The sequence below is a fragment of the Aulonocara stuartgranti genome, assembly GCF_965226115.1.
Source record: "Aulonocara stuartgranti genome assembly, chromosome: 16".
NCBI classification, from domain to species: Eukaryota; Metazoa; Chordata; class Actinopteri; order Cichliformes; family Cichlidae; genus Aulonocara; species Aulonocara stuartgranti.
The window spans coordinates 11,868,163-11,891,716 of NC_138952.1; the positions used below are offsets into that span (position 1 = coordinate 11,868,163).

General features: G+C 38.8%; 1 protein-coding gene across 4 annotated transcripts in view; it reads right to left on the reverse strand.

Moving 5' to 3' along the window:
• Positions 1 to 15,726, reverse strand: part of epha3 (eph receptor A3) — a 90,427-nt gene extending 74,701 nt beyond the window's left edge. For 2 of the 4 annotated variants that reach the window (XM_082508963.1, XM_082508966.1), the window contains exons 1-2: positions 15,482 to 15,725; positions 7,971 to 8,035 (exon numbers count right to left, since the gene is read on the reverse strand). In XM_082508963.1, coding sequence (XP_082365089.1) covers positions 7,971 to 8,035; positions 15,482 to 15,575 — 159 coding nt within the window. In that variant the 5' untranslated portion in view covers positions 15,576 to 15,725. Of the gene's footprint in view, positions 1 to 7,970; positions 8,036 to 15,481 lie in introns of all 4 variants that reach the window. The other 2 variants (XM_082508964.1, XM_082508965.1) reach the window with 2 other exon arrangements.
• Positions 15,727 to 23,554: the final 7,828 nt, after the last annotated feature.

Sequence of the window (23,554 nt, forward strand, 5' to 3'; positions counted from 1 at the left end):
GCTGAAATGGCAGTCATTAGAACAAATGGGCGTAAATGCGTAAATGGATGCTTTTGTGTATATTTTCTCATGGTGAAATCCAGAATGCATGTGTGTCTAAATGAGCAGCACTTTCTTCAGAGACGGAGAGATATACAGAGAAAGAATTTCGTGGTAACTGGAACCTAAATTATTGCTCCTTTCACCCACAAGCATTAATGGTAACATAAACCCACACACGCACTCACATAAAGCTCATGTGAAGTGTTTAAAGTCTCATAGCAGGCAAACACAGCAGGTGCCTTCAGCTGAACTCAGAAATTAATGACGAGCTAAGAAGGAGTTGGTTCTCTGTTACATGTTTTTGTCTGCCTGTGTGTGGGGGTGTGCGGGTGTAAAGCATATGTATGAATGTCTGATGTTCAAGAGGCTCTCAGGCTGAGGGATAGCCACTCACTTTTCATCTCACGGCAAAGTTAATGAAACACCCCTGAGAGAGCGAGAGAATGAGGAGGACAGGGGAGAGAAAACAAGAGGAAATAAAGGAAAGCGCTAAAAAAAAAAGGAAAAAGAAGAAAGCAAGAGATAAAGTGAAATGAAAACTGAGGGCCGATACTTCTTTGGTGTTTAGTCTCCCCCATCACCCTCTTTGGTATCACGTCATTCATCAGCCAGTAGTCCTAGCTCTTTGGAGGTCTAACAATAACAGGGAAATGTCTGCAGGAGTGAGTGGGACTAAATATAGAGAGGTAAAGCTAAACTTAACATTTCACCTTGTTTTACTCAAAGGTGTAAGAGCACGACTTTAAACAGAAGCATAAAAATGATGTGATGACATGCAAAAAGCTATGTTGAAAGACTTTGACATAACAAAAAGGAAAGTGAAGGCAAGGACTCCCACTTTGATTAATGATTTTGCTGACATTAAATTTTACAATATAATAGACTTCCGTGAACATGAGAATAATAATATATCCTATTATGCTTGTCCTTTATATAGATGTGTGCTTTTTGTCATGGTTAAAGCAATGTGTTTCTGCCAGGAGAGTTCAACCAGTAATTTAACTTTTTTTTGTGGTGACCTGCTTAAAAGAGAAGTGACAGATGTTTGCGTTCTGTCTAAAAATACATGAAATTGGGTGACTTGTGCCAGTGAAGGTGCTAAGAACGGCAACAAAAAAGATTAAAGCTGAGGATAGAACCATACTGCATATGAGTAAATTGTAGCATATCAATCCCATAATACAGCATATATCATTCAATATTACAGTGGAAGAACAGTTATTTTACAAAAATTGGATGAAAAACTACGGTTTTGTCATGTAAAACATCAACATTTTTTCAGTTGCTGTTTATTCACTTTTTATACATTTTTTAGGATTAACAAAGGATGATACTGTGGACAAAGGCTGTATCAGGTGACCCTGAATGTTCTATGTTACGCTGCAATAGGCCTAGTGTTTGTTCTTTACTCACCTATTTTCACTCACAATGTCTTTATCACCACTTAATATACCAGATTGGTTACTATTAATCTCTGGATTTCTTTCTCAGTGGGTCTTTTGTCCTCCCTCCCATTGCCGCTAACAGGTCGCAGCAGATGGCAGTGCCTCCCTGAGTCTGGTTCTGCCAGAGGTTTCTGTTAAAAGGGAGTTTTGCCTTCCCATTGTCGTCAACTTCTTGCTCATAGGGGGTCGTCTAATTGTTGGGGTTTCCTTTCTATTAAAGGAGGGTCTTTACCCTACAATATAAAGTCCCTTGGGGTGACTGTTGTTGTGGTTTGGCATTATTATAAATTAAATTGAACTTAACAGGAATGAAATATAGCAGTTTATGAACTTCTACCATTCTGCAAACAGCCTTCTCCTCCATTTTCCTTTTTTTTTTTTAACAGGTGACAAGTCCAGTGAGACAGTGTACTTCTTCTTCAAGTTAGGCTCATAGAGTACCCCTTCAGGTAGGGGTACTACCTACTGTACTTTACAATGAGGTAACAGACTGCCCTGTTCAACCATCAGTTCTTTGTGTAATGAGTTTGGAGTGAGACAGCCTTTGTGTGAATCCTGTTTATTCTCAGTAGTGCAGATCTCAGTGTGAGCTACTAGCTTTGTGTCATTCCTTTTTATACTCGTCCAGTATGCTCCAAACTGGGCTTAATCTAAAGCAACTATGACTGATGGCAGTCTGTAAGCTGTCTTATGGAGAAGCTTGCCAAACACAAACACAGAAAGGTTTTCAAATCAAATCCAGTATATGTCTGTATGTGCCTGCGCATGTGTGCATTAAGTACGCTATATGAGAATATGACTCAGCTTCAGCAACTTTCTGCCAAAGTAAATGAGAGGGATATAAATGTCTCCCCATCACTGTCCCTAAATATTACATCATGGGAGTTAACTTGTCTAACCTTGAATCACTTCACTTTATTTCTAAGTTGCAACTCTCTGTCCTTTAGACCAGAAGTAAAAAAGAAATAAGAAGAAATAGAGAATATGTTAACATCATTATCCGTATTTAGTTGATTGTTACATTATGTGTGGGTCAGTGGAGGTGTACCACAGTACCCATGAGTTTCTAGACCCAACATTTCCACTAATATTGCTATTACTCACTCATTGCAATACATGAAATACACAAGAAACGCTGAATGTCAGTCAGGATGAAAAAAAGATCTAGTCAGCAGCTATTCCCTTGTTTCTCTTCAAGGGGTTGAGGGTGTAACTCCCATCCCCCTGCCCTCTAATTGATATATAACAACACTAGGACCCTACAGCAGTCCACGTGACCTTTGACCCTGACCCCTGATGGTCACAGCTGGGACAAAGTTCAGTGTAATCTTGCCCCTGGTTTCTCTGATCTGTGCTGTAGGTGAAGTAGCTAAAGGGACAGTAAAATGAAGTGTGGTAACTTGATCTGCTCTGGACATACCTAGAGCAACAGGCACATCTCTGAGTCACAGAGTCAGCACACCAGTTTATCCACTTCAAAGACACTCAGGTCAATGGTAGTTAATGGGCCAGTATATGGACTTGTAAAGGGCAGCAATACATTAAAAGCAAGTCTTGTTAAGTGTAAGAAAACAAGCTCAATCATGCTCTTATCACAAGTCTAACTTGCTCAACAAGAGCTTAACATAACAAATGTTTCATTATGTTATAGTTTAGATAATTTATAACATAGTGCATAATTCAGTTTAATCAAGTTATGTAAAATATATTTTTTTATTTAAAGATTTAGATAATTATTTCAACTTAATTTGCGGGAGAAAAACAATTACTTGCTGTTAAAATCAAAACCATAATGGTTCACATTTTGGTTTTTACTTTTAAAATAAGCTCTTTATTTACTCATTTGCCAAAATTGGCTATTTGTGATTTTGGGATATCAGATTACTGAACGGAAAAAGAAAACAATTATAATTAAAACGTTCTGTTAAATCTCTACAGCTGGAGATGGTGATCCTAAAAGCCGGAGTGTCTGCAACAAATGCTGGTCGAGAAGCTTAGAGCACAGAGGTCTTTGGGGTTACAGGCTCAACAACTGCAACATATCAAATAGAGGATATTTCATCACTCTGTCCGGCCAAAGGAAAACCTGAATGTTTATGTGATCCCTCCTTGTATTCATCCCATCTCTTGTTTATGTGCGACCCTGAGCTTTGCCTGACGAATCATTGTTTGTGTTTTGTTCAAGGACAGACTAGCTGATGGCAATTGTTTGGGGATGCTGGAATCACAAATGCTGTTCATTTATATTTAAACAGTACTCAAGAAAGAAAAATGTGAGTACTGTAATTGTCAAAGTTCTTAATGTTCTTTTTCTTTACTTTTTTCATTTTTTAAGACACGCTTGCCTCAAAAATGTCATGATCTTCACTGCACTGGTAAAATATATGTTTACTCGTTACTAATGCTTCTTTGTAACACCGAGGTGTAAGATTTTCATAGTTTAGGGAGGTTTAGTACAAAATCTGACTGTGCTTATCAGTACAGTTGTATAATGCATACAACTTTTAATAGGATGTAATAAAATAAACTCCTCAGGATTTGTGCCAACTTATCTCAGGAACACGAAAGTAACAATAAATCATTTTACCCTCCCCCTTCCTCCTTACCTCTGGTCTCTTGCATTACCAAACTAATCCTTGTTTAAGGATAGGTTTGCTCTCTTTCTCCCTTTAAAGCAGTTTATCTGCTCAGGCTGATTTTGCACATGAAGTAGACGCAGTTCGCGGGGGCTTTTAAGCACTTGGATGATTAAAGAAGCTGAAACAGCAGTTGTCAAAATGAAAGAAGACAGATAGAGAAAGAGAAAGAGTAGGCTGACTGGTGGGCCTGATCCCAAAGCATAATCAGCCCTGCTATTATTTGCCTGTCACCTCACCCTCTCATTCCAGACCTGAGAATTGGAATGTGAGGTGTGAATGTGTTTTGGTTCAATTTTTGTGCGAGTCCAGACACTATAAGCAAAGTTCACATACTGTGAGCACTGGCTTTTTATTCTACAGATGTCAAGCTTCTTTATCATCAACAATACAAATGTTACTGCGCTTTTACTAAAGTCTGACACAGTAATGTAGACTGTTGAACCCATGTAAAAACAATTACAAGGCAATGTTTTTACTGTATAAATAGTTTTAAACTTTTTTATTTTTGCTGATTAGCATGTAGCAAATAACTGACATAAACTTGGTATTTAATCAGAAAATCAAACTAGAGTTAAGCTATAACTTGTGGTAAACACTTTGGGTCTAAATGCTGCAGCGACTTTATTTATTTGAAAAACAATGAATCTAAGTTCCAAGTACAACCAGAAAGGACATTGTATTCTCCCTTCTTATGAAGAATGGACTTTAGTTTGTAATTATCCATTAATTCTATTTTGTATGCACAGCCAGTGTCTAGGGTGTTGGTTTGTTGCTGAAGAATGCTTTCAAAGCATGCAAGAATGTAATCTTTAACACTCTTTAGTGATGGGCTAAGCCCCCTGGACACTGCTAAGCAATCAGCCAGCTTCCAAGACAGATAACTGTATATCTGGATCACACGCACACAGACACACACGCACACACACTCATGCACTCATCAGTCCAGTCGGTGGCTCTGGAGTGAACATCCTGGGGAGGCTAAGCTCTTAATTTGTTCTGACCGGAGCACGTTGTGTCTCGGTAGGCCAATAGCCACGGCCTCTCCATCAATGTGAATGAGTGTTTGTCTGTGTATGTATGTGTGCGTGAGAAAGGGAGGGAGTGAGGGCTCAGTGCCACTGCCACATTATGAGAAATCATTTGTGAGCAGGAGTCTCTCAGGGCACTCTGCTTATCGGAGCGCAGTCAGTGGATGACGTGAGTAATTACAGATGATTCACCTTGAGGACTTGATCATCAGCAATATCTCTGTGTGTGTGACTCTCTCTCCCTTCCTGTCCTTTCCTCTCCCTGCTTCCGTCTCCCTCTCCCCACCCCTCTCTCTTCATCCCTTTTGCCTCTATCAGTCTCCTTCTTTTTGATCCTCCCCCCATTCCCTTCTCTATCTCTCTGGAGTTATTCTCATTTAACAATGACATTGACTCACATTCCTGCAGCATTTTTATGAATTATATAACCACACGCTCTTCATCTGAACTTGGTCAAAGCAAAAAACTTGAAGTAAAACAGACATGGTTGCACAAATTGCCTAACCTCTGTCAAAAAAGTCTGGTGTCCAGCGCTGGATCAAATAGCCGTATCAATGAGTATTTCCCTAGCTGCTTACATGTGAATAATGTCTATCAACACAACATCAATCTGGCCTGTCAGCTGGTCATGCAGTTGTTGTGTAGGTTGCAATTGTCTTTTGACTAAATACATTTTAAGTACCTGAAGTTTTTCCTTTGGGTAATTTTTTCATTGTGGTTGAACCTCATGAAAAAACCGAGTGCTCTGTTAGTGCCAGCTCTGTATATGGCCGAGAGAAACAAGGTTTGGCAGCTCAATGGAACAAATGACTGGATTACCTTAAGCCACTGCCAAGGAGTAATTCTAACACTTAATAAAGGAGAAAGAAGGAAGTGTGTGTGTGCGTGTGTGAATGAGTGTGTGTGTTTGTGTGTGAGAGAGAGACAGTGGGCTTGCTCAGAGGCACAGAAGTCTAACTAGTTGGAGAAATAAACACTGAACGAGAGCCCATTGGAGGATTTTAGAAGCAGAGACTGATATATGACCTTTTTTTTTTACATCCAATGAAATAATGCTAATACTAAAAACAATATTAATGTGACTCCTCCTTGTGCTCCTGTTAATTTCAATTGCATTAATGGATAAAACAAACTTGGAAAAATGCTTGATAAAAGGTTACAGTAGTTTCTGTAATATAATGAAAGACAGACAAAATGAAGTGTTGCATATTATGGATTAGCAAATCAAAGGTTTACTTGATATTGCCATGTGGGTGGGTGTTGTTTATACTACTATAAATTAATGTTGGTCCATGGCGACTGATTGAACTGACCTATCAGATTGCTGTGATGTCCTAGCTGTGCTACTCTGAGAATAAGGCCATAAAACACTAGCACCATTAGCCCTGTGGGGCAGAAGTATTATCAATAGAAGAAAATACATAGAGTTGACATTGTGGTAAATGAATAGATTAAAACACATGTGTTTATGAAAGTCAAAGTTGAGTTAATATTTTTAGATGAAGTTAATGTTTTTGCTTGTTTTCAGTCACATTCTGTTAATTTTACACAATACTTGTGTAGGCTTCAGCAACACGGGCCTAGAGGTTGATACATGACCCCTTTGTCAACCTGCAGGTCACTAGGGATAAATATATATTCCCCAACCGGATGGCAAGCAGTTGCTGACTGATTGAAATCGGTCGCAAAAAGGGTGCTCTAAAAACTTCCTTGCGATTGCTTTAGTGACTAGCAGTATGACACAACTGCCCATCGTTTGCAACGAAACTTGAAACTTGTCCACAAACACTCACTAAGTAACCACGGAGTGATAGTGAGACATAAAAAAGTGCAACACAAACTGGAAACAGAGAACACCATCTCCATTTCCGATTGCACTGTTCACAATTCCATAACCTCTCCGTAAGCAATTGGTGCATTTTTTGCAGACAACTCATCATCTTCCAAAGAAATTACTGGCATCCGCGCCAATGTGGTAGCGATCAAAGCAATCACAAGAACCTTTTCAGTGCATCACTGTTCATGACCAATTTCACAAAACAACACAAAGCTACATCTCACAACCATTCGCCAGTCAGTCAGGGAATGAACATTTTTTCCAAGTGACCGCTAGTTATCATGGGGTCATTGACCAGTGTTTAGGCCTGCATAACTGAGATGTAATTTGTTTGGTTTAATCACCAAAACTACTTGATGTTAAGAAAACAAAAATATGATTTGGGTTAATATAAACCCATTTGATGATGATTATATAAACCCATGATTTCTGGAACAAAGGTATTAAAAGTATGACATGAGAACAGTGTGTCTAGTCAGTGATGGCCATTTAACACCATTATTTAAGATACTGTAGGAACAATACTAACATGGCAATATCACATTGTGCAACAAGTCAGCTTTTGATGGAATTTCCTGTTAAACGCTATCTGAGTTGTTAATGGGAGGCTGGAAGTAAATCTGGAATTCTTTTGCAGATGTTTTTGGACCAAAAGTCCAAAATGTATGCTTTTTCATGTTTAATCTTTATTTATACATACATGTATTCAAAAACACAAACACATATATAGGCAGTATGATTGTATGGTAAGCTCTGAATACTTTACCCTGCTAGATAAAAAAATGAACAAAATGCCTAAAAAAGTGGGTTAATCGTCATTGGATGATTGTTTCAACACGGCATAGTGAGAACGACAAAAATCTGAAAAAGCTTATTTCACGGTTGAAGCTGACATTCAATTCATGTTATTGGATCTGTCTCCTAAATGCAAACATATTCAGGCATGATGTGGGTAAATATAGAGATGGAAGATACTCACCCCATGTAATGGGTAGGAAATCCATCCTAACTCCCCTTGGCTTGCTTTTGAGTCTAACAGGTTGACTGTGGTGAGGAAGAGAGAGAGGAAAAACAAAGAAAACATATGAGTGTCTAGCCCTTGTTAGCCCCAATTAGCCTTTATCTAATCCCACAGGAGGATTCACCAACCTCAAGCACTGATCATGACTCTATTTACTCAGCTGCCCCCCACGCACACACAGACATATGCACATACACACAACCACAAGCACTTGTACTGATGTCTTTGTGAGGAGATTCATTGATATAACCCATTCCCTAGACCCTTAGCCTACCCGTCCCTAAACCGATTTAACTCTAAAACTAAGTGTTAACACTTAAGGGGCTCTTGGAAGAGAGAAGAAAGTTAAGACTGGTCAAATTGTCCTCACTTCTCCAACACATCCTTGTTCTGAAGGTAAGTGAATAAAGTAGGCTTTGTATCCTTGCTTTGTAAGGCATCAAATCAAAACTTCACTGGGCAAACAATGAAAATATCCTGAAAAGGTACTGAACTAAAGTACAGTCAGTTTTTCAAAAACCACCAGGTGTCTTTTTTCCTTTTTTTTCTTTCTTTTTTTAAAGACTTTTCTTTTGACCCATCTGACCCCCATTCTACCAACCCACACACATATCCATGGAAAATAGAGTGTAACCAGGTGAAGCAAAACTCTATTGGATCTAAATTCAAATGCAATCACCGGTTTCAGAGGTGGTCCGAAATTCAATTGGCCACACTGAAATCAAAATATAAATCCAATCCAGAATGAATGGAAAAAAACAGTTTTAAGTGTGTCTCCTGCCAGAAATTCGTTCTTTTCAAACACACATCAAGCAGCAGAAGGGGATCCATGTCTAATAGAGGAAATATGACTGAGGACAAATAAGACAAGGAGCTTCAGTGGTTAAATCATGCAAGTGCAGGCTCTGGCTTAGCAAAACAGGATTCAAATTATGGAATTTAAGGGACCGAACGAATAACTATGTCTGTTGTGCAGAAGTTTTGAAGTCACAAATTACTTGTGAAAGCGCTTTTATTGCCTACCTCCACAGAACATAATTAGAAGTACACTTGTGAATAGTAGATGTGATGGCCAAATTGACTCTGACACAGAGTATCTTAAAAGGAGCTGAAGCATTTTCTATTCTTAGTGTATACACTTGGCTGTGGAGTGAATAATTGTCATTGAATACAACTGTCAGCATGGGTCATGACACATGGAGTGAGGAATGTGAAGGCAGCTTTATGCTCAAAGGATGCCCCACTTCAGCAACCAAACTGTCACGAGCAATTTGGCAATAGATTCTGTCTAGCGACACAAAGCTCAGACTAATAAAGCTTAGTGCTCTCACCTCAAACAACAATTTATGTAGTTAGAATAAAATACACAAAAAGATTTTGGTGGTGTTCATGACGTAAATTATTTACAGTTAATCCCTTTTAGTCCTGTTTTTCAAACAGTACTGAGGAAAAATAGGATGCTTAAATATAATGTTTCTGACAAGCAATGGTATGGTGGAGAAAAAACGCACATAAACCTACAGTGGGCTAAATTGGGACACATTATACTTTTAATATGTTACTGTGCAATAGAAAATGTAGCTTAGGATTATGTGAATTTGGTAAAAAAGTAAAGGACAGACAACCATTTATTATAAAGAAAAAAAGAGCAATACACTTCATCAGTTCCAGCAACACTGACTCAGCCTCTTTTTACTTATCCCGTTGAGAGCAAAGCAGTCGACAGCTCTGAACACTCAAACAAGTAGCAAACACTTAGCAACGCAAGTGGACACATACAGCAAAGTGAAGCAGCAGTGCAGTAGAGGCCCTGCAGCTGTAACTCTATTCACTGTGAGAATATGAAGAATGCATTCTTCCTTCATTCTCCTGTGCAAGGCTTCAGTAAGCAAGAATGTCCACATATCAAGTGTTTATCAAGTCATGATGGACCGCTGGCTCACAGGGAAGCCTTTTAAGTCAAACACAATCTACCCCTGTCAAGCACCGGGATCTAAATTTGCAAGAAGAAGCGATCTCACTTCTCTGTGAATGGGTTGTTGTTTTGTACTACAGAAAAAGTTGGAGAAGGAAGTGATTCTTTGTTTCAGACTTATCAGGTAAACATCAGCCAATGTGGCATAAAAGGACCTTAAAATGAAGCATAGAAAGGCAGACACAAACACCTAGATTTATTATTCTGGACTCAAAACACAATAGATGTTCACCTGAGCTGCAGTCATGCTAAACCGCTGAGCCAGTTGAGTGGCAGTGGACACATTCATATTAGAGTTTAATGAAGCTATCTGTTCATGTCAGATAATAGCAGCTCAGCATCCAGGGCCATTGCTTCCAATTTACATTTCTCAACGAGCCGAGCCCAACACTCAAATTGAGCCGAGTGAGGGAATTTGAGAGCAGAAAATTAGACAGCTCTCATATCGCAGGAGTAAAAAGCCCCCTCCAGCTGCACTTGGCTGAAGAAATCAGTACCCACACATGCGCACAAATGCATGTACGTTCACAAATACATGCAAAGCACAACAAACACAAAGGACGCATCCTCAACTAAGAAGCAAGAAGAACTGAGATACTCTGAAACACAAAAAACGCTATATACTGAGAGGTAGTCAAATGATGCCAACACATGAAATCCTCCAAAGGAAAGCGTTTGCAAGCACATGATGTAGTTGGACATGGACACGCACATCTACTGTATGCATTCATTTTTTGTAGAACCTGACCAAAACGTGCAGTTTTTCTCACACATGCGCATTCAAGCAAACACAAGTGCACACATCAACATTTGCTGACAGTCTTTTTACTCTCTCGCTCAATCTCTCTCTCTCTCTCTCTCTCTCTCTCTCTCTCACACACACACACACACACAGTCAGTTAGCAAGCTAGCGTCAGCCAAGCATATAGCCCCTGCCCCAACAGGGAGTGCCTCTAAACGGGAACTACGAGTATTAATAGCAAACTCAGCCAGCCTGTCTGGGAGGGAGCAAAACATCACAGAGGTAGAAACAGGTGAATCAATATATAAAGCAAACTAAGGTCACCATCAAACGCCCACACTCATAACCCTAGCCCCGAGGAATGGAAGACATCCTTTTTTCACTTGCTGGTGACCTATATCGCTTGGCATATTATGTGTTGAACACTGTAGCAAACAAAGCAAGAAAGGGTACTTTTTCTGATGCCAGTGTTACCATGAGTAACGGCTCAGATGAAAATAATAACTGTACAATACAAAATCTCATGAAATAGTTCTCCACTGCAGCCACATATTTCACAGCTGATGTTAGAGGGGAGAAAGAAGAGTCAGTCAGTCAGAGAATAAGGAGAGGGGCATGACCAAAGAATCAGCTTCCTCCATAATAGAATAGCATAGAACACATGTCCTTATCTATCAATATCTGCTATTTGAAAGAGTGGATGATGCTTTGCAGCCTGGTTCCATGCATCTGAAGGTTGGCAGGCCGCAGTGCAGGCAAAGCAAGCGACTTGTGTCTGTGTTAAAGGGTGAAGTGTTCACCTCCCATTATGAATTATTCAAGAGCAGAGTCGCTCTGTCTGATGTTGCTGCTGCTTGCCCAGCCCCTCTGCTCCCATTTTTCTTTCTTTCTTTCTTTCTTTCTTTCTTTCTTTCTTTCTTTCTTTCTTTCTTTCTTTCTTTCTCATATAATTTACACAGACATAAAGGCATAGAGCACTCCTGCACACCATGACCACGTACTGTATATCTACACATGTAGTCTCCCTAAATACGGATTTTTTTTCGCCTAACTCTGAAGATGAAACGTTAAAATGAGGATGACACCCTTCGGTCAGCATACACATATAAATATAGGCATTTAGAATACATGGGGACGGGAGTGAGGGGTATTTTGCGTCTGCGCACATTTCCATCCCCTCTGAAAAGTACCATCGCTCTGAGACGCACATCAGCCCCAGCGGGACTGCTGAGCCGGGCTCTCCGGGCCAAGCCTCCCTAACGCCGACTAAAAATACCAGAGGCCTCCGGACGTCCCGCAGCGAGCCAGCATTACACCACCTAGAAGGACATGCTGCACCACATCATAGAAACTAATGACTTTCGAAACTTTAGATATTTTTTTCTTCTAATTATGTGGAATTTAAACGATATCGGATAGCTAATGTCAGCACAAAGTCTCCTCGAAGGCTTCTCAAAGTGAAAATGAATCCTCTCCGCTGAAATCTATTACTGAGGCGTTTCTCTGTATTTCCTTAAACTTTCCCTAAAGTTTTACGGGATCATTAAGACCTAATGAAAACCACACAGTAAAATTAAATAAAAATGCTTGCTGAGGTGCGGTGCGGAGACGGAAAATTCAACGAAGTACAGACGCGAGGAAAACATCATAAGTTTGTCGTCATCCTTTTAAACTTGAGGTTTCTTTTCTATACTGATGCTTTTTTTTCCTTTACTTGTTATAACGCACTTGATTCATTTCCTAATTTACTGATAGCTTATATAAACTACAGTAAGACGTCAGCGAAGTCACAGAAGATGTTTTTATGGCCATCGAGTTTTAAACGTACAAACAGCCCCCCATGGTCAAGTGGACTGTTTTATAATCTCTGCGCCAGGGTAGATTTTATCACCTTCAACTTATTGGCGTGAAATAAAAAATAAAGCCTGTAAAAGTGACGTTATGTTTCGGTCGTGTAAACAGTGACCTACAGTTCAACGTAAAAGATCATGAAAAAAGAGTGTCTTCGAATTCGTCACATTATGTTTATGAAAATCAGTATTTTCAAAATTGGTACAGCTTTCCAGCGTGTTTATTGTCTGCTTTATTTTTAAAGCAAAAGTTTATGATCTAAATAAAGATTAAGAAAGATCCAAGAAAGCCCTTTAAGTGCATATATACTCTGTGATTATACCTCTGATTTTCTTTTGTGTCACGGAAAAAAATGTGTGTGGACCTCATTCTAAGGTTTGTAGTAAATTACTATGTTTTTCTACTTTGTTACTTGTAGAAATTAATGATCGATATGAGTTCTCTTTCATCGTGAGGACTGTCAAAGTTGACCAAAACAGACGTGTGTTTCCATCTGTTTAACTTTTAACCCGAACCGGAGAAACAGCGCTTAAGTGATTCAAAACGTCTTTGTCGTCTTCATATTTGTGGTGTACAAGTCTATATGAATTTCTATACAATGTGCTGTATAGACGAGGCAGCTCGATACTGACACTCTCTGGCTGATTTATGACTCTGGAGGGCGAACGTAATTGCCTGATTTCTTCATTGTATTGACACTTTCCCTGTTCCAGCTAACATGCAAACTGTTTAGTTAGTTTATCTGTTTGTGTGTGTGTGTGTGTGTGTGTCTTCTCATCGTTTCTTTTCTCTCTGATATTCACTCGTATAAATTACACGTTTATCCTAAACTCTTAAATTATCCCCCGCCCCACTCACTCCGCGTTCTGTATCGTCTCACTTTCTCCCTTTCCTCCAAACGCACAATAAAATACTAACACACTCCTACCAGTGGAATTGTGTGTATTTTTTTAGGGTCAATGTGTATTTGCTTATTTTTTTACCATCGTGAGCCAAACTAAAACTTCACCAGTCTTATTTTTCAATCAAATGCTTATATGTGGATTTGCATTAGGCCTGGGTGGCTTTCACTCTTTTCTATTTTTTTTTTTTTTTTGCTTCACCACAGAACTGCACATTTTCCCGACCCATGCCTTCGTGTCAAACACCATAAATTAAATCGTATGCTCTCTTGCATTGCGTTAACAACTAAGGAGATATATTTCCCAGACACCAAATGCTGTGCATAAAAAAGGGGACAGTCTTTTTTTTTTTTTTTTGCATCAAATGAATGGTTTACATTCCACAAACATTTTTCGTTAAGAAAACATTGATTTTAGGCTTGATGGCTTAAAAGAAATCACAAAACTTATAGGGTCAGAAGAAAATCCACTGAAATGTGACTGGCCTGATGAATTAATTCATTTATTAAGTGCGCGACAAGTGAAACTTTTAGTTTGATAATCGTTGGATTATAAAACAGATCCTTTGGCGTGACCTACAAACTAACGTCCAAAACTTTCCAAACTTCTCCAACAACATCAGCCTTGATCTGGAAGTTTACACGGGGTGGGTTTGTCTCTGAACATTCAATTACTGTGGTGTAAACTGAAACATCTACAGTATACGGACGGATTCCATTACTTTCTCGCCATTAAGGTTTAAACTGTTGGGTATCCTAAACTGAGACCTTTGTGCTGATAATTCACATAAAGCACCATTTAGATGGCTATCGTGTTAATAGGTTCTATTCACATTTACAGACTCATTTTTCATTTTTTCTTTCGGACTTTTACCCAGAATAACTTTAAACATTATCCCTTACTTGATGTGACATAAACCACAGAGAACTGGACATTAAAAATAAACTCAATTACATTTTTTTCTGTCTCTTGTGGAGTGCTAAGGGTTGGAGCTCATCCTCAGAGTGCATTTGCATTTACTGCCCCTGCTTAACACACACACATACACACACTTTGACCCGAACATGTTAAAGTTTTAAAGATGTCAGGATGTAAACCAATAATTTACAAAGTTCAAACCAAATCTCCCTCTGTTGTGTAAAGGTTTTTTTTTCCCTTTCTTTATTGTTTGTAGTTTAGTTTCATATGTTTGAATAAATGACTGTGCTGCTAGTGGACGTGTCTACCGTAGCCTTTTTCTGCCCCGGCTTCAAAATACTGCCACAAGCTTATATTCGCCTAGAAAGCGACCAAGACCTAAAGAGAGATAAAGTGCAACGTCTTTGTCGCTCATTTATCATGAAATCGGCTTTAAATGCAACTTTTAAAAAAGTCGTGAAACTGCAGATTTACATGATCACAAAGATAGACTTAATCTTTATTCGAGTCGAACCCATTAAAAAAGCAGCCACGTTTTTACGCACTATGCGAATATTCTCATATTCTATTTATTGCCTTAAAACTGAGTTAAGCTCACAGTTACCCAGTAACTGGGGCGTCTACCCCAAATGGATTCTTGGGTAAAACAGACAGACACGCACATCTCATATAAACACAAATATCGGAGTTTCTTTACGTCCATTCGTCCCACAATCACGCGTCTTTGGGAGCTGTCTCGACATCACTTAGTTTATTCATCTCTATTTGAAAACTATTAAGTCATCTTAGCCAAATTATCGGAAATCGCGCTACCTTGTCTGGCTTGTTCGGATTTGGATTCAAGTTTACTCTCTGATTATTACTATCTGCTGGCGATCTGATCCAGTTTTATCGGTGATGTCCGGTGTCACCGTGATTCGCTCTGGATAGTCCTTTGATTTTTGAGACTATAATTTAGACAGTAAGCCCTCGACGAGCGCACAGCTCTGACCGCGATACGTGCCGTAGCGCACCATTCATACATAAACACAAGTGCGCACATACACACAAACACACATGTCCGCAGCCTGAGTTCCCTTACCTTCATTGGGGGGATAGAAGACGGGAAACGCGGGGATAACGCAGGACAACAAAAGAAGTAAAACGAAAAGGAGTGATCGCGGATTGCAATCCATGGCGGCGGATCAGAGACACATAACTCCATGAAGCCACTGACTAATCTGGGAACGTCTTCTCCCCACTCAGCTTTCTCACTCTCTCTTGCTCCGTCTCCCTCCGGTTGGAGGAGTTTTCCGCTGGGTCCTACAGAGTCTTACATACATCAAAACAGCGTTCAAGTTCATCACAGGTCATTTTAGAATTTCTACCACAGGCGTCTTTAAAAAAGAAAAAGAAAGAAAGAAAAAGAATGACGAATTCAGCAGTTCAGCGTATTTTATCGTCTATTTCACCGAAATCTGTAACATGAATCAATTCGAATGGAGAGCAGGGGCTGAGATAAACGTAATGGGTTTATCTAGAAACAACAGTCTGCACTATGTTTTCTTTTACCAAATCTTTCCTTACACTTAAAGAGTGTTTATTCTCTCCCAAAATATCTGATCATAATGGATTACATTTGGCTCAGTTACTATTATGAATGAAAATGCAGTGTGAGCCCGTGTTTAAACAAAGCCACATAAGCACCATGAGAAACTTTATTTATTTATTAAATATATAAATAACATAAAGTCTGTGGTTAAAGGCCATACTTTAATTTATTTGTTCGTTTTGGTTTAAGCTTTGACTTTTAGTGACCTCTTGTTTTTAAACTGGAAACTGGGGCAGACAACAGTATGATGTTATGGTGTCAATCCTGCTTTGGCAAAAACTGTAAAGCACTGCAAAAGTGCAAAAGAACAGTGAGTCACACAGGATTATTAAATAAGGGTACAAACACAATTGTTTTGTCATATTATGCGGCTGTTTTGTAATATAACATTGACAAATTTATATTATATTTAAGCTTCTAGCTATGTTTAACCTATAATTCATACTATATAAACATATAATTCTGAAGAACCAAAATACCTATTTGTTTATACTGTTTTCCATGTTGTAATACTCACCCACAGTAGGATGAAATTGTATTTATCTTTGTGCTGAAGGACATATGTCGTATGTGTATTTCGTTCTACTGTCTGCATTTTACTTTGAAGGCCATTAGGGGCCCCTGACACCACAATACTTGACGTATACTGAAAGGCTGGGGTGGCAGTGTAACGTCATGGCACTTGCTGAGACGCCAGCTGTTGTGGTGGGGGGTTGAAGGCTTGTGATGTATGGGAAAAGTTAAAGGACATAGCACACACAGAGAAACAATGCCGCTTCACTTGGATTTGAAATATCTGCTTGTGAATATAAATCATTTTATCAGTTTACTGATGAAATATCTTTTATCCTGTCATACATTCATCTTAAATCAAATAAAAATAAATATTGTTTTAGCCTCTATTGAAGGTTTAATTTACAAATAAGGCTGCTAAGGAATATAGTACCCAGTTGAAGTAATGATAATAATATGGAGTCACTGAATTAAACTAAACTTTAAAACAAACCACTGAACACACAGCTAAATGTGATGTCAACAAACCTACAGATTTCACAGCTTTAGAATAACATTTGCGCCATTAAATTATTGCATATATAACACAATCCTGCAAATCAAGGACAGCAGTTTTAATTTCGCCATCTGTCGAGCTCAGTGAGTTATGTAGCTTGTAGGATGTTAAACCATCCTTCGGTAAATCAGTTGTTAGTTTGCAGTATATTTAACCTAAATATTAGAAACAATAATAACTTAGCAGTCAGCTTAAAAAACCACCAGAGAAATTTATGAGCTTCAGGTTGTCAATGGATACAGTGAAGAATGATGCCAGGAGGTCTCTGACTGCATTATTAAGTGACTGTGGCATGTGGATTTACAGCAGGTTTTAGACATGCCAGCCTTTGTCATACATCATCTTCTACATCCCACTAATTCACTTATTACACACTGAACGAGATTAATACAAGAGGCCCCACAGCTAGCAATCAATTCAAAGGATGGTCATTCTGGGCTCACAGTTTACAGGCTTTAGCTTCACAGCAGAATCTCCTTTTATTTTTTTCATTCTGCATGTTTGTAGAATATTAGATGAATTATACTCAAATCTGGAAAGGATTTTATTTCTTTTAGACACCAAAGTCACTGCTGCCACAAAAGAGCACAATTAAAAATGGCAAACTCCCATTAGAATGAAAAGAATGTGAACAAATTCAAGTTCTAAGTGACTAAGATTATAACTTGGCATTTAAAGGATCTTCATTCTGACAGTCAAACACAATTAGTAGTTATCGTTTTCATTTGGTCGTCTGAGAGGCACTGTCACTATGTTTTTAGTCAATAAACCTGCAAGTTAGTTCAGACTAATTGCTGGAAATCTGTTTCTGATTGTGGTGAATTGAAAGAATGCAATGGGTGCCTCCCATCTATCCACTCCAGCATCCCCCCCCCCCCCCCCCCTTCTCAATGAGCGCTTGTCCATCTTGAACTCTTGCCAGTGGAACAATCCAGTATGAGATGGAGGAAAATATTGATTTAAAGCCGCAATTGTAAGTCATCATGTGCTCTGACAAGGCTGTTTTAGCGTTCCAAACTCATAGAACAGATGTTTTTTAGAAGCAGCTTTGAAGCCTCCAAGACTTGGCCTTCTTATGCAGTAACATACATGCAAACAAACAAACAAACAGAAAAGCTGACTGTGATTATTGCTTGCTGTCAGTACTCTCTTCCTCCCTGTGGTTCTCAGACGGCACATTCCTCCATACGCACAGCGTACAGCAGGAGGAGAAGCCAGCAGGCTGCTGGCATGTAACACTATCCTCCCCACACCAAACATCATACCACGGAGGCTTTCTTACCATTGCCAGCACCACAACTTTTCACCCTTTCCCCCCCATCCTTTTATTTTCTTAGAAGGATTATTTACAATATTATACTCATGTGGACTAGAAGAACACAACTAAAAAATTTTATGCATCCATTAAAGAGAAATACTAATATTTGTTTTTAAAGTAACATTTGTTCGACAGTACCATGTGTCAGCTTGCTATCAGAAATTGAATGGAGGTGCAATATTTCTTTGAATGTACTGAAAACAACGTAGTATAGACAGGATTATTCCCCGTCTTGAATTTGCTGATGGTGTCAAATTTATTAAAAGTTGATTAAAGGGAGTCGAAGCATCTGATTACAAAAACCTTCGTGTTTTTCACAGATGCAACCAATTCCCCGTGAACGTCTGTGATCTAAGATCAAGGAAAGGAAATCTTTATGCTGGGAAAAGACGTTAATTACAGCATCACACATGGAGCATTCACTCTTATCGTATGAAGAATGTGTTCAGTTGAGTGTGTCTAACTACACAACTAAACAAAAACCCAACTGCCCCTCCATTTCCTGGATTTGCACCAATGAATAATTGGGTTATGGTTCATGTGGTAAATCCCCCCACTCTTACCCTTAGAGAGAGATGGCTCTGATAAGTCTGAATGACCAGCCATGACAGAGTGAAGCAGAGCAAGGCGTCTTTCCACATCCACTCATGATCATGTCCTCTACTGTCACACTTTAGTGGGTGGGGGTGACAAGGCCAAATTTATAAATCATGTTGGGGCAGATTTTTCAGTTGTTTCGTGAGTTTGTTTTGATATAAATAGGAAAAAGACTGGTTGTTAAATGTGACTATTGTTCTCTGTTAACACTGTCAATAAACAGTTCCCATCAACAAAACCTCAAACTATATGGAGCTCTTGCAGAAATCGGCATGCTCTTCAGTTTATCATTAATTTCCTATGTTTTCCTGCATGACTCTTGACTGGCTTGTTTCTGCTTTGGTGCAAGTATCGGTTAAATCTGTGTCCACTCATGTAGCACAAAACCAGTGTTAGACAAAAAGTCTTTAACTAAAATCAAAGGACCAATACTGCAGTGCAACGCTATGTTGCTCTATTCAAAGTATTGCTTAAGACATATAAACAATTTCCAGCCCAATCTTGTAAAATTGCTGCAAGCGAATGCTTTGGACTGTCCAGGGGATGTTCCTGGTTTGAGATCAGTTACAGAATGATGCCAAAAAAAAAAAAAATCAGAAAGAAGACAGAAAGAACTGGTGTGTTTAACCCTCTGAAGCACTTATGCATTTTTTAATCCCATATAAAGTAAACATGTGCAAAAGTTTCCTTCCTTTCTGTCTTTCCTTCGGTATTTTGAGACATGACATTTCAATTACCTTTTATTGAGACAAGGAATTTCTGCTAGTTTTTAACTTTTTTAATTAAAAAAAAACAGTTACTTGTAAATGAAACCGTGTGGAAATGGTTTATTTTTATTTCCCGCCTCTCTCTGTCTTTCCTCTTCTTTCTCACCTCTTTTCTCTGACTACATAGCCAAAGTGGGTATTGTTGGTCAAACCTGTTCCCTACTTTTTGTTTTCTTTTTTTTTTCACTTATGATTACATTTGGTTGCAACATAATTGCTGGCTGGTTAACCTTGTTATGTGAATGAATGCATTGGCATGTTATGTTGTCAGCAGGGGGTGATAAGGAGTGGATGTCAGGTGTGCACAAGTTGCACAACTCTCACCAAACAAGGAAACCTGGGAGTTCCCTCAGTGGTTAGATTTGCGAGACAAAAACACTTCATGTTTAAGAAAATAAATGTAATCTTAAATATCAAATAAATAAGACATGCCTTGGGCCAATATAAACATCTTTCTCACAGCTTAACCAAGCCGAAAGATGACAAAAGATTTCAAATATATTCCGTTTTTCTTAAGTTTCTACAAATGTAAAAAGAGATATTGTCAATGAATATATTACTGATGCATATGTGTGGCTTTATGAAAATGTTAGTTAAAGGAATTTTGTTATTAGATTCATTAAAAAAGTAATTGGTTTTCCTCAAAATAATTTGCTGATGCAATTAAGTTTTATACAGACGTAAACTGTCAGAGAGCGGCTTGTGTTGCTGTTGCGTACAGACCATTTCAAACTAATTAACTAGCAAAATGACAAACACATAACTTCCCACATGCCTGAGGATTCTCCCTTGGGAAAGCAAATCCGTCATGAATTTGCTACAGCTAACAGCTTTACTCATGTATGTCTACCGTATACGTTAGCAACAAGGAACACAGTGACATACATGTGGATACTTTTTTCCTCTAAAAGAATGTACACAAAAACTCAGTCCCACCTGGCAGCATATTTAGCTAAAGAATTGCTCGAAACTAAACAGTCTGACATAAGGGTTTATTTACTGTAGGACAACTAAACAAGGCTAGACCATAAGAGCCGGTAATTAGAGAGCGAGGAAACAACATGGTCTCCTTGATGGCATTGAGGTTTTGTCACGAGGAGACACAAAAATCCAAACATGCTGACAGAAACTTTCTTTCTGAAACTCAGAAAGAAAGTTTCCTCTCTCTCCTTTTACTTTTTTCTTTCTGCTCCCTCTCTCACACACACATGCATATGCACACACACACACGGCCTCGACTGTGTTTTGGAGACATTCAAGGAGTTGGCTGTAAATGTTTAAAACTGCCCCGATGATACATGTACTTGAAATTTAATGAATATGAATCCATAACTAATCCAATTATATTTACTTCTGCACTCCTTTATGATTTTATAATACGCAAAATAAATAAATATGTAAAATAATGATCATATGCATGCTATCTCCAACTCAACTCAAACTGAAAAGCTGTTTTGGCTTCATATGTGAAAAATCTATTGTTTCCACAGGCGAAAAAAAGAAAAGAAAACCCTCCTGTGAAGCACTTGATCACTAATTTTACTGTAATAATAAACTCATTTCATGGTGTTGCAACATAAGAGTTCAGGCCAAATACTGCTTGAGATAATTAGCTCAAGTGAATGAAAGGGTTGTGTTTTGTGGGCTACGCGGAGACGGCTCTGTCCTGATACAACAATGTGTTCATATTAGAACCAGTTTTATTCAACCTTTGAAAGACAGCGTCCTTACTCCCATCTCACTCCCTATAACGTTCCTTCTGCCAGTATTGCCTTGGATACCAATCCTCCTCCATCTGCTAGGATTAAACTTCTGCACACCCCAACACACATGCCTCCCACCCCCCCAAGACAGGTTTTATAACTATGCCAAATGAGACCTGGACGGCAGTGCACTCCACTTCCTAAACAAATCCACTCTTTTTAAAATTCTTTACTTGAAAAGTTTAGCATTTTGCATCTCTGGTATTTAGTTTTAATAAACAATAACTATTTAGAAGGAATCAGTAATAAAAGTCTGTATTTCCACTGATTATTCTTTCAGAGTGTAGTTAGATTGCATTTTAAATCTCAGTGTAAAAATGTTCAATGTGAAGGTCTAACCAACATAATGTTATCGAATGAATAATTGTAATCACGCCTGTGTAGTCTGTGTGATTTCTAATGGTTTCACTCTGAGAGCAGCATACTTCAGTGAGAAGACAGCTCAAAGAAGGCTTGTTGCTGCACTGTTGCAGAGACACTTAACTAAAATATTCAGGAGAAAAGCACCTTAATTATACAGATGATAGAGTACAGGCCCTGAAGTTGTGCGCGTGAGTGTGTATCAACATTGCACAGCTTCCATAATAGCTGCTAATTGGCTAATGGCTCTACAGACTTGTCACTTTCATTGGTGCATCTTTGTTGCTGTTGTTGTCTAGACCAGTGGTTCCCAAACTTTTTTTGCTAGGCCCCCCTTTGTTTTACAAGAAAAATTTCCCCCCACCCCCTCCAGCGCACGTACAAACACATCCTCCAACCACACACACCCATATTTTGCTCCATTGCGGTTTATTTCACACCTCAAACAGTAAACAATTAAGCAAATACAAGTAATCTGCAATAAATTACAGGTAGTAAGAAAACAAACTACTAACTCTTTTACGCTACGTCCGCACCTACACGGGTATTTTTGAAAATGCAGCTGTTTCGTTCACACGTAAACGGCATTTCAAATCACCAAAAACTGAGATTTTTTAAAACTCCTTTTTTGCCTTTAGGTGTGGACGAGGAATACAGAGTTCGTCACGCAACGTCAAAGGTATGTGCCTTTTTCACGTCACGCTGTGCGCCGCGTTATTGTTTACATGAGATGAACTGCAGAATGGCAGATAGTCAGATTAACAGTATTTTGTCTCTATCTTCAGGTTTTACATGGTTACATAAACATGGGCAGTTACTGTCCCTCCATTTAGAAAGGCTGAGGCATCACGATGTAATTACTTTAGGTGCAATTGTTTTTTTTCCTGTGTAATAATATTCAACATTGCTATCAATACATTTTTCAAAAAATGCCTCTCTGTGCAAAATGGGTTTAAAAACATAAACAGCTGTGGGATACTGTTTGTCTGTGATTTGAACCGGAGGAACAAATCATGGCAGGGTCAGCCTGATATTATTTGTATCCCGCTGTAACTTTACTGTGTAAAGAGCTAACATCTCCAAAATGTCAGGAGTAGTTAGTCATTACAAGTGTTTGTGAACTAAAAATCAAGAATGTGGGATACTTTTTGCCCGTGATTTGGAGAGCCCAGCGTGTGCTCCCGACCAAGGGAAAACCAATTATGCAGAAGAGACCTACCTTGGCACTTGTGCAGGTGAAACCAAAGGGAAAATATGCTTCACCATATTTTCTAGTCTTTGGCTTAGAATGAAGTTGGTTTGGAAACATATTCAACTATGCTTCATCTCCTGCTTTGCGTTTGTGTGAGCGCCCCGTGCTAGCAGTGTCCAAGCCTTGTTTTTTTGTTTTTTTCCCTTTTCATACCGCGCCCCCTGCAATGGCTAGGGGGAGCGGGCCCCACACTTTGGGAAGGTCTGGTCTAGACTGTTGCTGCACTTTTTATTTTTAATACTCAAACATGCGTGTATGTATATATAAATGCAAAGGCACAAAGTGTCTCTGAATATTTGCACACCATAAACATGTAAAAGACACAGTGATCCACAGTTAAAGTAAACATTTCACATCAGTAAAAACAAAGATGGGTGAATCGTGCAAGACTATTGGTTTTAAGTCTTGTGAAGATACACAGATGCACACACACAGAT